The 15,687-nt window shown below is 46.6% G+C and overlaps 1 protein-coding gene across 2 annotated transcripts in view; it reads left to right on the top strand.

Annotated features, from left to right (window-relative positions):
- GCN1 (GCN1 activator of EIF2AK4) overlaps window positions 1-15,687 on the top strand; it is a 194,420-nt gene that overhangs the window by 105,447 nt on the left and 73,286 nt on the right. For both annotated transcript variants that reach the window (XM_063913142.1, XM_063913143.1), the window contains exons 23-25: window positions 4,168-4,281; window positions 4,560-4,758; window positions 4,892-5,041. In XM_063913142.1, coding sequence (XP_063769212.1) covers window positions 4,168-4,281; window positions 4,560-4,758; window positions 4,892-5,041 — 463 coding nt within the window. The remainder of the gene's footprint in view (window positions 1-4,167; window positions 4,282-4,559; window positions 4,759-4,891; window positions 5,042-15,687) is intronic.

Raw genomic sequence — 15,687 nt, forward strand, 5'->3', positions numbered from 1 at the left:
CAGGGCCCCGTATTACTGTTACGCCATTGGGCAGACAGCAACATACTGCAGTGTGGAAGCTGACAAATAAAATACACCACTTTCATTTTACCCATAAGGGGATGTTGCTGGGGAGTAATTAAGCCGTGGTAATCCTCTGTAGCACTAGGATTGCATGGAGTGCAGTCTATGGGGGTATTCAATTACCCGCAGTCATTGATTGCGGGTGATTGTGTCAACGGGGGCTATTCAGTTAGCCCTGATAATCCGGCGGGAGACGTGGCTTATCAGGGATTTTTTCGGGCGAAGCAACATACCCGAAAACAGCCCCACACAGGTTTCACTGAACCTATGTGTTTTCGGGTGAATAGGATTTTTCTCCGGCAGGGTCCACAGGTTATCCACAGGATAATAATAGGATATGATGGAGCGACAGCAGATTTGCACCAATCAGTCAAAGCTTTCCGGCCTCCCAGCATGCAACGGGCCCGTCCATATATCCCCGTCCCCTGGCTCAGGCAAATCAGTTTTTTGTTTGGTGCGGCAGGAGCCGGACCATGGTCAGAGGGCTGCTGTTTTTTAGCAGCCCTAAGCCTTCTTATTTTATTGTTATAGTCTTACTAGTTTTTTGAGTGACTTTTGTAAACCGTGTCCAGTGTAGATCGGTCCTCTTCTGAGCTTGTAATCCACGTACTTGGCAAAAAAACAAACCGCATACCCGATCCACTCACTGAAAGGGGTCCCGTGTTTACACATGGGACCCCTTTCCCCGAATGCTGAGACCCCCCGTGACTCCTGTCACAGAGGGTCCCTTCAGCCAATCAGGGTAACCGCGGGTAACCTCACCCCTGACCGCAAAGTTCCCACCATTGAAGATAATGGAGCGGCTGTGCAATGCGCTGTCTGACAGCTCAGACGCGCATAGCCAATCAGGAGAGTGCCACGACGTGGCGCTCCCTGATTGGCTGAAGGTACCCTCTGTGACAGGAATCACGGGGGGTCTCAGCATTCGGGGAAAGGGGTCCCATGTGTAAACACGGGACCCCTTTCAGTGCGTGGATCGGGTATGCGGTTTGTTTTTTTGCCAAGTACGTGGATTACAAGCTCAGAAGAGGACCGATCTACACTGGATTTTGGTGAGTATAATTTTATTTTCAGGTACACCGTGGATTCTACTTGGAGAAGTGGACAGAGGTTGGCGTGTGAACATAGGTAAGTATGTGTGTGTCTGCATGTATGTAATAAAGTTTTACTTTCACGGTGTGCGTGTCCTGTTTTTATTTGGGTATTTTTTTTGCAGAAGAACTACAGGTACCAGCGGGCCCGTTTCCCCCCCCCGCATGCTGGTACTTGTGGTTCTCCAAGTACCAGCTTGCGGGGGAGGCTTGCTGGGACTTGTAGTTCTGCTGCAAAAGACAATATTCTTTTATTTGTCACAAGGCTATCAGCCCCCCATCCGCAGCCCATGGATGGGGGGGACAGCCTCGGGCTTCACCCCTGGCCCTTGGGTGGCTGGAGGGGGGGGACCCCTTGATTTAAGGGGTCCCCACTCCTCCAGGGTACCCCGGCCAGGGGTGACTAGTTGGGGATTTAATGCCACGGCCGCAGGGACCGGTATAAAAGTGTCCCCCGGCCGTGGCATTATCTCTCCAGCTAGTGGAGCCCGGTGCTGGTGTTAAAATACGGGGGACCCCTACGTCTTTTGTCCCCCGTATTTTTTGCACCAGGACCGGACGCAGAGCCCGGTGCTGGTTCTAAAAATACGGGGGATCCCCTGTAAATTTCCCCCCCGTATTTTTACAACCAGGACCGGCGCAAAGAGCCCGAGGCTGGTTATGCTTAGGAGGGGGGACCCCACGCATTTTTTTTTTCAGGATTTTAACCCATTCCCACCCCTTCCCACCGAAAACCATGCTCTCTCTATTAGTCAGTTAAATAAAAAAAAAAAATCTTTTAAAAAATATATAAATAATACTTGTGTCTCCTAATAGACAAACCGAGTACATAATCCCTTCTAATATAAATAGATATGCTATTAGCAATTAAAAAAAACACACAAAAAAACATGTTTTTAAATTTTTTTATTACATTCCGCCAGCAAAGTGAGGCGGAATGAAATTGACGAAATTACTGTCGAAAAGCACTGTTGTCGAATCGACATTCTTCAATTGAATATACTTTTGTCGAAAAGCCGCATTTTTACCACTGCAGACATGTCGAATTTTAAAAATGTCGAATTGCAAAAAGTCGAATCTGAAACGTCCGTTTTTTTGTCGAAAAGTACTGTATTGCATTGTCGAATCCTATTCAACATGTTTTTTTGTCGAAAATGCCCCGTTTTTCGACTTTTGCGGCAATTCGACCGCAATTGCATATACCCCTATATATCTTGTCTGTATTCAGTTACAGCAGGAAGCTGTTTCCTCTGTAGTTTCCTGCAGGTTCATCGCAGGTTGACATTGGAGTGATGCGGGGTGTTCCCCGTGGCTTCAACCTAGTTATGGCGGCCGTGGTGGGTATGTTTTCTATGCCTCTTACCCAATGTTTCTCTGCATCTACCTCTGCGGCCGGATCTTCTGCCTTAAAGGTGGTGCATCTGTACGGATCTGGCCCGCCATGCCTCTTCAAAGCTAAGGGTTTTTCCAGGAGGTTCACTCATTCCATGCTCAATGGGCAAAAGCCGTATTCCGCAAGTCCTTATCTCCATGTTTGGCTGACATTCTTCTAACTGTTCTGCCACGGGTTTCAACCCAGGTTATCCCGGCTTTCTCTAATCTTTACCCTTCTACAAGCGAGTTTAGATTTGGGCCCCTGCTCTCATCCTTGAAGATACAGGTCTCCGCTCTGCCTGTCCTCTTTCAGAGCTAAATTGTTCTCTTACCGGACTTACGGATCTCTTTTCTGGGTGCCCTACACGTCCATACACCGTTTGTCCCTTCGTTTACTCCATGGTACCTGTCCTTGGTTCTAACTGCTCTCCAATCCACTCCTTTTTGAGCCCCTGCATATGGTGGACATTTCTTGATTTGCATGGAAGTCAGTTTTCTTACTTGTCGGTGAGTCAGGCCGACTCACCGACAAGTAAGAAAACTGACTTCCACTGAGGGTGGACGTCTTACGTGCCTTTCCTTGGCGCTCCTCCTTTCTGCTTTTCCATGCAGATTGGACAGTCATTGAGACTCACTTGGGTTACTTACCCAAGGTGGTGTCTCTGTTTCACATCAACCAAGAGATAGCAGTTCTATCTTCTATGCTCTGGTGGAGAGGGCTCTGTGATGAACTTTCGTGGACAAGACCAGGGAAGTCCGCATTTCGGATTCTCTCTGTGTCCTGCATGATGTTCACAAGTGGGACTTTGGCCAGGTGACTCCGCTTGACTGTCCGCCACATTTACTCTGCAGTGGCTCCTCCTGCCCCTGCCACGGTGATGGCACACTCAGCACGGTTGGAGGGGGCTTCTTAGGCAGCTCAGTGTGGTGCATCTGCAGAGCAGCTTTATAAAGTGGCCACGTGGTACATTGTCCACACTTTTCTTTGTTTTTATACGTTTGAGATCTTTGAGTCCTCAGACACAGTCTTCGGGTGTACAGTTCTCAGTGCAGCTCTGGGGCTTCTCCACCCATTAGGGGACAGCTTTAGGATGTCCCAGTTGTCCCTGTGCCCCCTAGTGGATGGAAGAAGTAAAGAGGATTTATGTTCTTACTTGTTCTTCAAGTTCATAGGGGGCACAGGGCACTCACCCTGACGTACCTGAATTGTGTGGGATAGTTCCTATAGTACCGGTTCTCTGAATGCCTTTCCTGCGAGTGTGTTTGCATGTATGCTCATCTTCCTTCTCCTCTCTACTGCCATGGGCTTGCTAACTTAACTGGCTCGCTGGGGGGGTGGGATATAGTGGAGAGGGAGTCTGGTGTTGCTGGGACTCTCTCCTTTCCAGGCTATACCTAGTGTTCCCTGGGCCCCCAATGGAGTCGAAGAAAAGGATTTAACAAAGAACATAAATCCTCTTTTTTATTATTTTCAGTAAACCGATACAAAATCAAATGGGTATACACATTACTGTTACAATAAAACAGTCACTAGAAATTACATCAGTGTGGTGCACAGAAAATGAAAACAAAAATAAACATACAAACAAGAAAAGTCCAAGCAGCGTATCACGTGTGTAACTTTATCTATTTACTGCAGGAAATAAAGAAGAAAAAGGGAATAAAGGAGGAGCTTCAGCTAACGATCAAACAAAAAGAAATGCTGCAGGCACAGACTGAAAAAGAGGGTCAGATCCGTAAGAAACTATTGGAGGTGAGGAGACAATATGATTACTTCTTAGAATATTCCATATAATGAAAACTGTCGCTAAATTCTAGTGCCGCTAAACCTTAAATGGAAATTGCATGTGTAAAACAAAAAAAAAGTAAAATAATATAAAAACAAATGTATGTATATATTTTTTCTTTTTTTCATCACCCACCTTTAGCTAGATAACCATGTTGAAGAGAATTGGTTTCCTGTTTAAACAGAGCATAATTGTATGCAAGTTGTTAATATAGTAACTTGACATACTTGTTCCTCTTCATTAGTTGGATGTTCATCTGGAAAACACTATTAGGCTTCTTGACTGTGTCCTGCAGCAGAGGCCTCCGGGTCTTTCTCAGCACATCCCCGCGGTGACCAGCAGCTTTCTTCCTTTGCTCAAGTCTCCGTTAGCTGCTCCTCGGGTCCACATCCCTTTTGTACAATTTGCGGACTGTGTCATTCCAGCACATTTGAAAACATTTGGTAAGCCTCTCACTTTACCTCTGGGGCTCGTATTTCTATTACAGAGAATTGAAATGAATAATGTCCCTTTTATAAAAATAACATTTACATCTCTCGAATTTGCAGTAATATCTGACTGCTTTGTTTACCCTAGGAAAATTGGTTGCCCATATAAGCCTCCGCTTGTTAAAACCAGAGTGTAACCTAGATGCTGCATGGTGTCAGGAAGAGCTGCAAGTAGCTGTAAAGAGAGCAGTAAGCCTTTTACACTCTTATACAGTCCCCAAACGCAAGGATGACACAGGTAATGACATGTCTTTTTGCTATACATTTAGTTAAATACTGCAATTGTAATAAGAGAAACACAAAGAAGGGAAAATTTTTAAAAGAAAGTCTTAAAGTGAATAACATTTGGGGGGGATTCAATTGGTATTTACCAACATTTCATATTTCAGCCCCCCCATACTAACAAGAAGAATTTGCGAAAAGTGACCCATTTGGGTGCCCAAATGGCACTTTTCAAGTCGCATCTAGCACTTTGGTTGGGTTTAGCTGTTTTAAGCAGGTAAACACGGTCTGTCTGGGCGCAATCATCGTGAAAAAAACAATTTAATTGCGCCCCCTTTGAGTTTCAATCCTTGTAAGTGTAAAACTGGCTTTGGAAATGGCTGCGTCCTGGAGCATTAAACAATATTATCTTTACACTGTGACACATTTTGGTTATCAGAAGAAGCACTTATGTGGCAAGTGACTTTATTCACTAGCGGTGGATTAATGTTTTTCAACTATGTAAATATTGAGGCATCTACACAGTAGATAGAAAAGACAACCACAGCAATGAAATAGGCTTTGCACTGTACCACATTTTGGTTATCAGAAGAAGCACTTATGTGGCAAGTTTATTCACTACTGGTGGATTAATGGTCTTCAACTATGTAAATTTCATTGCAGTGGTTGTCTGTTCTATCTACTGTGTAGATGCCTCAATAAGACATTGTTAAGGGCGAGTCTCGGAATAAGGCACAAAGGTCCGACACCCGTCGGTGCTGAGAAGATGGATAAGAGGAAGAAGTTCTTCCACGTAAGCCATCAGAGATCTACTGTGTCCAGAGGTTCATAGGGGGCTGACTGAAGAACCCTGAGAACCAGGGAGAGATCCCAAGGAGCAACACGGGGAACAATGGCCGGCTGCACATACAGCAACCCCTGAAAGAAGGTTAGAATGTCCGTCAACAGACAAGGCGGAGACCTGGACCGGACCTTCAATGAGGAAAGTCAGAGACCCAGATCCATACTCGCCTGAGGAAATACTAGCAAACGGGACAGATTGATGGCACATGGGTTGAACCCCCTGGTAGAGCATCAGGCAAAATACATTTTCCAAATCCGGTAGTAAATTCTGGCCGAGGAATGCTTCTGGACCCTGAGCATCGTCCAAATGACCCTGCTGGAGAAACCCTTTGCCTTCAGGACCGATGTCTCAATAGCCACGCTGTCAAAGCTAGGTCCAGATAAGGATGAAGGCATGGAACTTGAGAGGGAAGGTCTTGTATCAGAGGTAACCACATTGGTGTGTCGATCGGGAGACTCAGAAGGTCTGCGTACCATCCTCTTCACAGCCAATCTGCAGACACCAGATTCGAGGCCCCCCATTTTTTTATTATTTTTTTTTTAAGATATGTTTATTAAGAATTGTCACATAGTGAAAGAAATATTCAAAGTTACATTAACATAATCACAGACATCTTTCCAAAACACTTGAATAATGGAGCCTGGACCAGAGACAATGGACAATATAAGCATCAGGTGAGGAACACTTGAAGCAATGGGAATTATCGGCTATACCTGTAAGATATCTAAGCCGGGGAGTATAATACGCCGTGTGTAAAAATTTTTAGATGCATCTCTGCATACGAAGAAGAAACTGAACATTTATTAAACAATGTATACCAGTGAATTATAGTTTGGAGATCAGTTCCAGGCAGAGTATCCTTCCATTTAGCGAGACCAGTGGATAGTCTGGACAGTTCCAAACTACGCCTGGTATTCATATCTATTAAGGATGCAGAGTAAGGAGAATGAAGGGTCAACCTTAGTTGTTTGTCTAGGGGAAAAGTGAAATCAGCCGGCTGTAAGCATGATATTAAGTGTGTTGCAAAGCTTTTCACTTTAAAGTATGCAAAAAGAGGAAAATTAAGGTTCGGGAATTTAAGTTTCAGTTGGGACAAAGTAAGGAGCTCAGTACAGTTGGCATTCAAAATTGGAACACTAAGCGCAAGCCTTGAAGATACTAGCTCCTAACATTTGCGTCGGCTTCCCCACCCTGGAAAGCCGGATTATATAGAAGAGGTTGGAACAATAAGTTCACTGTTGCAAGTCCCATACGTATTTCCGCAGCATAGTCCATGCTCTACATGGATAATATAATAGTAGATTCAAACGCAGGGAAGCCGATGCTGTAGGATCAGGGAAGTGCAAAAGGTAAGTTAAATTACCACGTGGCACCATGGACTGTTCCAGTGTCTTATTAACATAGTTGTCGTATCCCCCCCACCCAGTCAATAGCATATCTATAATTAGCCGCTAGAGAATAATCCTCTGGACAGGGCAAATTTACGCCCCCTAATGAAGTTGGCTGTTTCAATTTAAACAGGGCTATACGTGGGTGTTTATTCTCCCAAATAAGTTTGGTAAGGGCTGTATTAATCACATGTATATCATGTTTAGTCAATAAAAATGGAAGCATTTGGATCGGGTACAGCAGCCGGGGAAAGGAGATTATTTTGTACAAATGGCATCTACCCAGATATGAAATTAGTAGGCATTGCCATCTAGCAAAATCATCTACCATTTTATTAATAAAGTGAGAAAAATGTAATGAATATAAGTCAGTAAGTTTAGACGGAAATCACAATCCCAAGTAAGTAATAAAATCGGTGGCCCACTTAAAAGGGAACATTGAACCCCAGTCTTGTTTTGCCCGGGATCCCAGAGCCAGTGCCTCCGTTTTGTCAAAGTTAACTAAGAAGCCCAACACCAAATTAAAGTCCTTCAGTACTGTCAATAAAGAGGAAAATGCCCGGGTGACTGCCCTAAATGTGGTTTGGCTGCGGGTACCTTTTGGCACCTCATTTGGGACTGTCCGCTGTTGCAGGCCTTCTGGTCGGGGGTCAGGTCGGTTCTGGGGAACACGGAAGTGGAGGAAGCCATGCTTACTCCACAATTTTGTATCCTGGGGATGGGTTGCTCTGATTTCGTATCCAGCCCAGAAGGCCTCTATGCTCGTAATATATGTGCCTTGGCGAAGGTGTGCATCGCGAGGCTATGGATGGCCCCCAAGGGCCCTTCGCTCCCTGCTCTTAAAGTACTAGTAAACGACACTGTTTTTAAGGAACGATACATTTATATGAAACATAATGCCTCTGCTAAATTTGAAAGAATTTGGTCTCCATGGATGGAATCCATATACTCCCTCCCAGACCCTGCAACTTAATGGCTGTAGGGATATTATTAGAACCTGGATTCGCTAATGTACGGTTGTTGTGATACAGGCTTCCCTCTCACCCGATGGGTTATGAGTGGGAGGATAGTTCTGTGCTCAGTTAGACAGGGTAAGGCTTAGAGTGCTAGTCTTTCCTTTGTGTCTCTTCTTTCCTTTTTTTTTCTCTTTGAGGGTTTTCTTTTCGGTTGGGGTGTTTGTAAATGTTTTAATGGGGGGAAAAAAAAAGTCTAATGAGGTTTCTTGTTTACATGATTGTACGGATTATGCAAGTTTATTTGGTATAAATAACTGCGTGTACATACGCGCTCCTGAGCCTTTGACATAGTAAGATGATATGCCAAAAGTGAATACTGTTTTCTCTGACGTCCTAGTGGATGCTGGGACTCCGTCAGGACCATGGGGAATAGCGGCTCCGCAGGAGACAGGGCACAAAAGTAAAAGCTTTAGGATCAGGTGGTGTGCACTGGCTCCTCCCCCTATGACCCTCCTCCAAGCCTCAGTTAGGTTTTTGTGCCCGTCCGAGCAGGGTGCAATCTAGGTGGCTCTCATAAAGAGCTGCTTAGAGTAAAAGTTTTGATAGGTTTCTTATTTTCAGTGAGTCCTGCTGGCAACAGGCTCACTGCAACGAGGGACCTAGGGGAGAAGAAGTGAACTCACCTGCGTGCAGGATGGATTTGCTTCTTAGGCTACTGGACACTAGCTCCAGAGGGACGATCACAGGTACAGCCTGGATGGGTCACCGGAGCCGCGCCGCCGACCCCCTTGCAGATGCCGAAGTAAGAAGAGGTCCAGAAACCGGCGGCTGAAGGCTTTTCAGTCTTCATGAGGTAGCGCACAGCACTGCAGCTGTGCGCCATTGCGCTCAGGCACACTTCACACCGGCGGTCACTGAGGGTGCAGGGCTCTGGGGGGGGCGCCCTGGGCAGCAATGTTAATACCTTTCTGGCTAAAAAGAATACATCACATATAGTCCCTGAGGCTATATGGATGTATTTCACCCCTGCCAGGTCTCAGAAAAACCGGGAGAAGAGCCCGCCTGAATAGGGGGCGGGGCCTATCTCCTCAGCACACAGCGCCATTTTCCCTCACAGAACTGCTGGTGGGAAGGCTCCCAGGCTCTCCCCTGCACTGCACTACAGAAACAGGGTTAAAACAGAGAGGGGGGGCACTTATTTGGCGATATGATTATATATTAAGATGCTATAAGGGAAAACACTTATATAAAGGTTGTCCCTGTATAATTATAGCGTTTTGGTGTGTGCTGGCAAACTCTCCCTCTGTCTCCCCAAAGGGCTAGTGGGGTCCTGTCCTCTATCAGAGCATTCCCTGTGTGTGTGCTGTGTGTCGGTACGTGTGTGTCGACATGTAGGAGGACGATGTTGGTGAGGAGGCGGAGCAATTGCCTGTAATGGTGATGTCACTCTCTAGGGAGTCGACACCGGAATGGATGGCTTATTTAAGGAATTACGTGATAATGTCAACACGCTTCAAGGTCGGTTGACGACATGAGACGGCCGGCAAACAAATTAGTACCTGTCCAGGCGTCTCAAACACCGTCAAGGGGCTTTAAAACGCCCATTTACCTCAGTCGGTCGACATAGACACGGACACTGACTCCAGTGTCGACGGTGAAGAAACAAACGTATTTTCCTTTAGGGCCACACGTTACATGTTAAGGGCAATGAAGGAGGTGTTACATATTTCTGATACTACAAGTACCACAAAAAAGGGTATTATGTGGGTGTGAAAAAACTACGTGTAGTTTTTCCTGAATCAGATAAATTAAATGAAGTGTGTGATGATGCGTGGGTTTCCCCCGATAGAAAATTATTGGCGGTATACCCTTTCCCGCCAGAAGTTAGGGCGCGTTGGGAAACACCCCTTAGGGTGGATAAGGCGCTCACACGCTTATCAAAACAAGTGGCGTTGCCGTCTCCAGATACGGCCGCCCTCAAGGAGCCAGCTGATAGGAGGCTGGAAAATATCCTAAAAAGTATATACACACATACTGGTGTTATACTGCGACCAGCTATCGCCTCAGCCTGGATGTGCAGCGCTGGGGTGGCTTGGTCGGATTCCCTGACTGAAAATATTGATACCCTTGACAGGGACAGTATTTTATTGACTATAGAGCACAGAGAGATATTTGCACTCTGGCATCAAGAGTAAGTGCGATGTCCATATCTGCCAGAAGATGTTTATGGACACGACAGTGGTCAGGTGATGCAGATTCCAAACGGCACATGGAAGTATTGCCGTATAAAGGGGAGGAGTTATTTGGGGTCGGTCCATCGGACCTGGTGGCCACGGCAACAGCTGGAAAATCCACCTTTTTTACCCTAAGTCACATCTAAGCAGAAAAAGACACCGTCTTTTCAGCCTCAGTCCTTTCGTCCCCATAAAGGCAAGCGGGCAAAAGGCCAGTCATATCTGCCCAGGGATAGAGGAAAGGGAAGAAGACTGCAGCAGGCAGCCCATTCCCAAGAACAGAAGCCCTCCACCGCTTCTGCCAAGTCCTCAGCATGACGCTGGGGCCGTACAGGACCCCTGGATCCTACAAGTAGTATCCCAGGGGTACTGATTGGAAATTCGAGACGTCTCCCCCTCGCAGGTTCCTGAAGTCTGCTTTACCAACGTCTCCCTCCGACAGGGAGGCAGTATTGGAAACAATTCACAAGCTGTATTCCCAGCAGGTGATAATCAAAGTACTCCTCCTACAACAAGGAAAGGGGTATTATTCCACACTATATTGTGGTACTGAAGCCAGACGGCTCGGTGAGACCTATTCTAAATCTGAAATATTTGAACACTTACATACAAAGGTTCAAATCAAGATGGAGTCACTCAGAGCAGTGATAGCGAACCAGGAAGAAGGGGACTATATGGTGTCCCGGGACATCAGGGATGCTTCCTCCATGTCCCAATTTGCCCTTCTCACCAAGGGTACCTCAGGTTCGTGGTACAGAACTGTCACTATCAGTTTCAGACGATGTCAGTTGGATTGTCCACGGCACCCCGGGTCTTTACCAAGGTAATGGCCGAAATGATGATTCTTCTTCAAAGAAAATGGACGATATCCTGATAAGGGCAAGGTCCAGAGAACAGTTGGAGGTCGGAGTAGCACTATCTCAAGTAGTTCTACGACAGCATGGGTGGATTCTAAATATTCCAAAACCGCAGCTGTTTCCGACGACAATTTGCTGTTCCTAGGGATGATTCTGGACACAGTCCAGAAAAGGGTGTTTCTCCCGGAGAAGAAAGCAAGGGAGTTATCCGAGCTAGTCAGGAACCTCCTAAAACCAGGAAAAGTGTCAGTGCATCATTGCACAAGGGTCCTGGGAAAAATGGTGGCTTCTTACGAAGCGATTCCATTCGGCAGATTTCACGCAAGAACTTTTCAGTGGGATCTGCTGGAAAAATGGTCCGGATCGCATCTTCAGATGCATCAGCGGATAACCCTGTCTCCAAGGACAAGGGTGTTTCTTCTGCGGTGGCTGCAGAGTGCTCATCTACTAAAAGGCCGCAGATTCGGCATTCAGGACTGGGTCCTGGTGACCACGGATGCCAGCCGGAGAGGCTGGGGAGCAGTCACACAGGGAAAAAATTTCCAGGGAGTGTGATCAAGTCTGGAGACTTCTCTCCACATAAAACAATGCTCTAAGCTTAGCAAGACCTCTGCTTCAAGGTCAGCCGGTATTGATCCATTGAGACAACATCACGGCAGTCGCCCACGTAAACAGACAGGGCGGCACAAGAAGCAGGAGGGAAATGGCAGAAACTGCAAAGATTCTTCGCTGGGCGGAAAATCATGGGATAGCACTGTCAGCAGTGTTCATTCCGGGAGTGGACAACTGGGAAGCAGACTTCCTCAGCAGGCACGACCTCCACCCGGGAGAGTGGGGACTTCATCGGGAAGTCTTCCACATGATTGTGAACCGTTGGGAAAGACCAAAGGTGACATGATGGCGTCCCGCCTGAACAAAAAACTGGACAGGTATTGCGCCAGGTCAAGAGACCCTCAGGCAATAGCTGTGGACGTTCTGGTAACACAGTGGGTGTACCAGTCGGTGTATGTGTTCCCTCCTCTGCTTCTCATACCCAAGGTACTGAGAATTATAAGACGTAGAGGAGTAAGAACTGTACTCGTGGCTCCGGATTGCCCAAGAAGGACTTGGTACCCGGAACTTCAAGAAATGCTCACAGAGGACTCATGGCCTCTGCCGCTAAGAAGGGACTTGCTTCAGCAAGTACCATGTCTGTTCCAAGACTTACCGCGGCTGCGTTTGACGGCATGGCGGTGGAACGCCGGATCCTAAGGGAAAAAGGCATTCCGGAAGAGGTCATTCCTACCCTGGTCAAAGCCAGGAAGGAGGTGACCGCACAACATTATCACCACATGTGGCGAAAATATGTTGCGTGGTGTGAGGCCAGGAAGGCCCCACGAAGAAATTTCAACTCGGTCGATTCCTGCATTTCCTGCAAACAGGAGTGTCTATGGGCCTCAAATTGGGGTCCATTAAGGTTCAAATTTCGGCCCTGTCAATTTTCTTCCAGAAAAAATTGGCTTCACTTCCTGAAGTCCAGAAGTTTGTCAAGGGAGTACTGCATATACAACCCCCTTTTGTGCCTCCAGTGGCACTGTGGGATCTCAACGTAGTTCTGGGATTCCTCAAATCACATTTTAAACCGCTCAAATCTGTGGATTTGAAATATCTCACATGAAAAGTGACCATGCGGTTGGCCCTGGCCTTGGCCAGGCGAGTGTCAGAATTGGTGGCTTTGTCTCACAAAAGCCCATATCTGATTGTCCATTCGGACAGGGCAGAGCTGCGGACTCGTCCCCAGTTTCTCCCTAAGGTGGTGTCAGCGTTTCAACTGAACCAGTTTATTGTGGTACCTGCGGCTATTAGGGACTTGGAGGACTCCAAGTTGCTAGATGTTGTCAGGGCCCTGAAAATATAGGTTTCCAGGACGGCTGGAGTCAGGAAAACTGACTTGCTGTTATCCTGTATGCACCCAACAAACTGGGTGCTCTTGCTTCTAAGCAGACGATTGCTAGTTGGATGTGTAGTACAATTCAGCTTGCACATTCTGTGGCAGGCCTGCCACAGCCAAAATATGTAAATGCCCATTTCACAAGGAAGGTGGGCTCATCTTGGGCGGCTGCCCGAGGGGTATCGGCTTTACAACTTTGCCGAGCTGCTACTTGGTCAGGAGCAAACACGTTTGCAAAATTCTACAAATTTGATACCCTGGCTGAGGAGGACCTGGAGTTCTCTCATTCGGTGCTGCAGAGTCATCCGCACTCTCCCGCCCGTTTGGGAGCTTTGGTATAATCCCCATGGTCCTTACGGAGTCCCAGCATCCACTAGGACGTCAGAGAAAATAAGAATTTACTTACCGATAATTCTATTTCTCGTAGTCCGTAGTGGATGCTGGGCGCCCATCCCAAGTGCGGATTGTCTGCAATACTTGTACATAGTTATTGTTACAAAAATCGGGTTATTATTGTTGTGAGCCATCTTTTCAGAGGCTCCGCTGTTATCATGCTGTTAACTGGGTTCAGATCACAGGTTGTACAGTGTGATTGGTGTGGCTGGTATGAGTCTTACCCGGGATTCAAAATCCTTCCTTATTGTGTACGCTCGTCCGGGCACAGTATCCTAACTGAGGCTTGGAGGAGGGTCATAGGGGGAGGAGCCAGTGCACACCACCTGATCCTAAAGCTTTTACTTTTGTACCCTGTCTCCTGCGGAGCCGCTATTCCCCATGGTCCTGACGGAGTCCCAGCATCCACTACGGACTACGAGAAATAGAATTATCGGTAAGTAAATTCTTATTTTTTTCCAGTGATGCCATGTCATACTGTACATGTTATGTTCCTGTTATGTATTTTCTGTGTACAAACTGTTCTCCTTCGAAATAAAAAATACTCTATTTAAAAAAAAAAAAAAAAAAAAAAAGAGGAAAATGCCGCAATGGAGTTATTAAAGTAAAGCAATAAGTCATCAGCAAAGGCAGACACCTTCACAGAATATGGGCCTATACCTATCCCTTCCCAGGAAACTTCTTGTATACAGGTACGGATCAAGGGCCAAATTAAAGAGTATGGGAGAAAGTGTACATCACTGACGTGTGCCTCGAAATAGTTAAAATTAAGGTGTGTTCAGTCCATTTATCGTAAGGTTTGCCTGTGGATTAGTATAAAGCAAACAGAAGACCCTGATAAACTCGACTCCAAATTGTTGTGTGTGAAGGACCCTAATCAAGTGAGACCATGAAATACGGTCAAATGCTTTATCAGCATCGCAGCTAACCACAAGAGCTTTAAAGCCAATGGATGTAGTAGTACTATGTATTGCCGCTATCAGCGTACGGACATTATGCACTGAAGTTCTAGATTTTACAAATCCAGTTTGGGCCAGGTGCAAAATACGTTGTAATACCAATTGGAGGCAAGAGGCCAATAACCCGTCTTCCCTTTTGAACTTGCAGATGACTGAGAATCATCTGTATCGGAGGGAAGATGTACATCAGAGGAAATGCCCATTGAGCTGTTAATGTGCCCACGAGGAAGGCGCTTGGGTCTCTTGTCCTCGTGCCGTACCTTGGCACTTGGTGGTTGTGTGAAGACTCCATCAAGTCTATGTCTGGGACACTCCACCATTGGACTAATATCTGAAACACCTCCGGATGTAGAGCCCACTCGCCGGAGTGAATGTCCAGGCAGCTTAGAATGTACGCCTCCCAGTTGAGAACTCCAGGAATGAAGACTGCCAACAAGGCTGGAAGTTGACGTTCCACCGATTTGGAAGAGCTTAGTCACTTCGGACATCGTACTGCGGGTGCCTCCTCGATGGTATATGTAAGCCACTGCTGTGGCATTGTCCGACTGCACCTGGACTGGGTGAGCCTGAAGAAGATGCTGAACTGCAGACAGAGTTCAGAGAATAGCTCAGAGCGCCAACACGTTAATGGGGAGTTGGCTTTCCTGATCCTTTAACCCTGTAATGACCACCCTCAGCGGTAGCGCCTGAAATTGGAAGTGATCCCCCCGGATGGCAAAGCGTAGGCAGCATTGCTGGTAGGATCTGATGAGAATGTGAAGGTATGCATTCTGAATGTCCAGACATGCCATGAAGTCTCCTGGTTCCAAGGTTAGAATAATGGATCGGAGGGACTGCAAAACCTGGGAATTCTAAGATACTTATTCAGTTTCTTGAGGTTGAGAATAGGACAGTAGGACCCATCTAGAAATATGGACCAGGAAGAGGCTTCTTTAAAAATCTCAACCCCTCTGAGCCTGGGGGACAGGGATGATGACGTTGGAGGCCAGAAGAGACAGCAGTGAGTGCTGCTGCTTTAGTTGCATCCTGTGGAATTCCAGTACAGTAGCACCTTCTAGGAAGGCATCTTCGGAACATCAGTGTGTATCCCTGATAGATGAC

This window comes from Pseudophryne corroboree, chromosome 1, assembly GCF_028390025.1.
Source record: "Pseudophryne corroboree isolate aPseCor3 chromosome 1, aPseCor3.hap2, whole genome shotgun sequence".
Taxonomy (NCBI): domain Eukaryota; kingdom Metazoa; phylum Chordata; class Amphibia; order Anura; family Myobatrachidae; genus Pseudophryne; species Pseudophryne corroboree.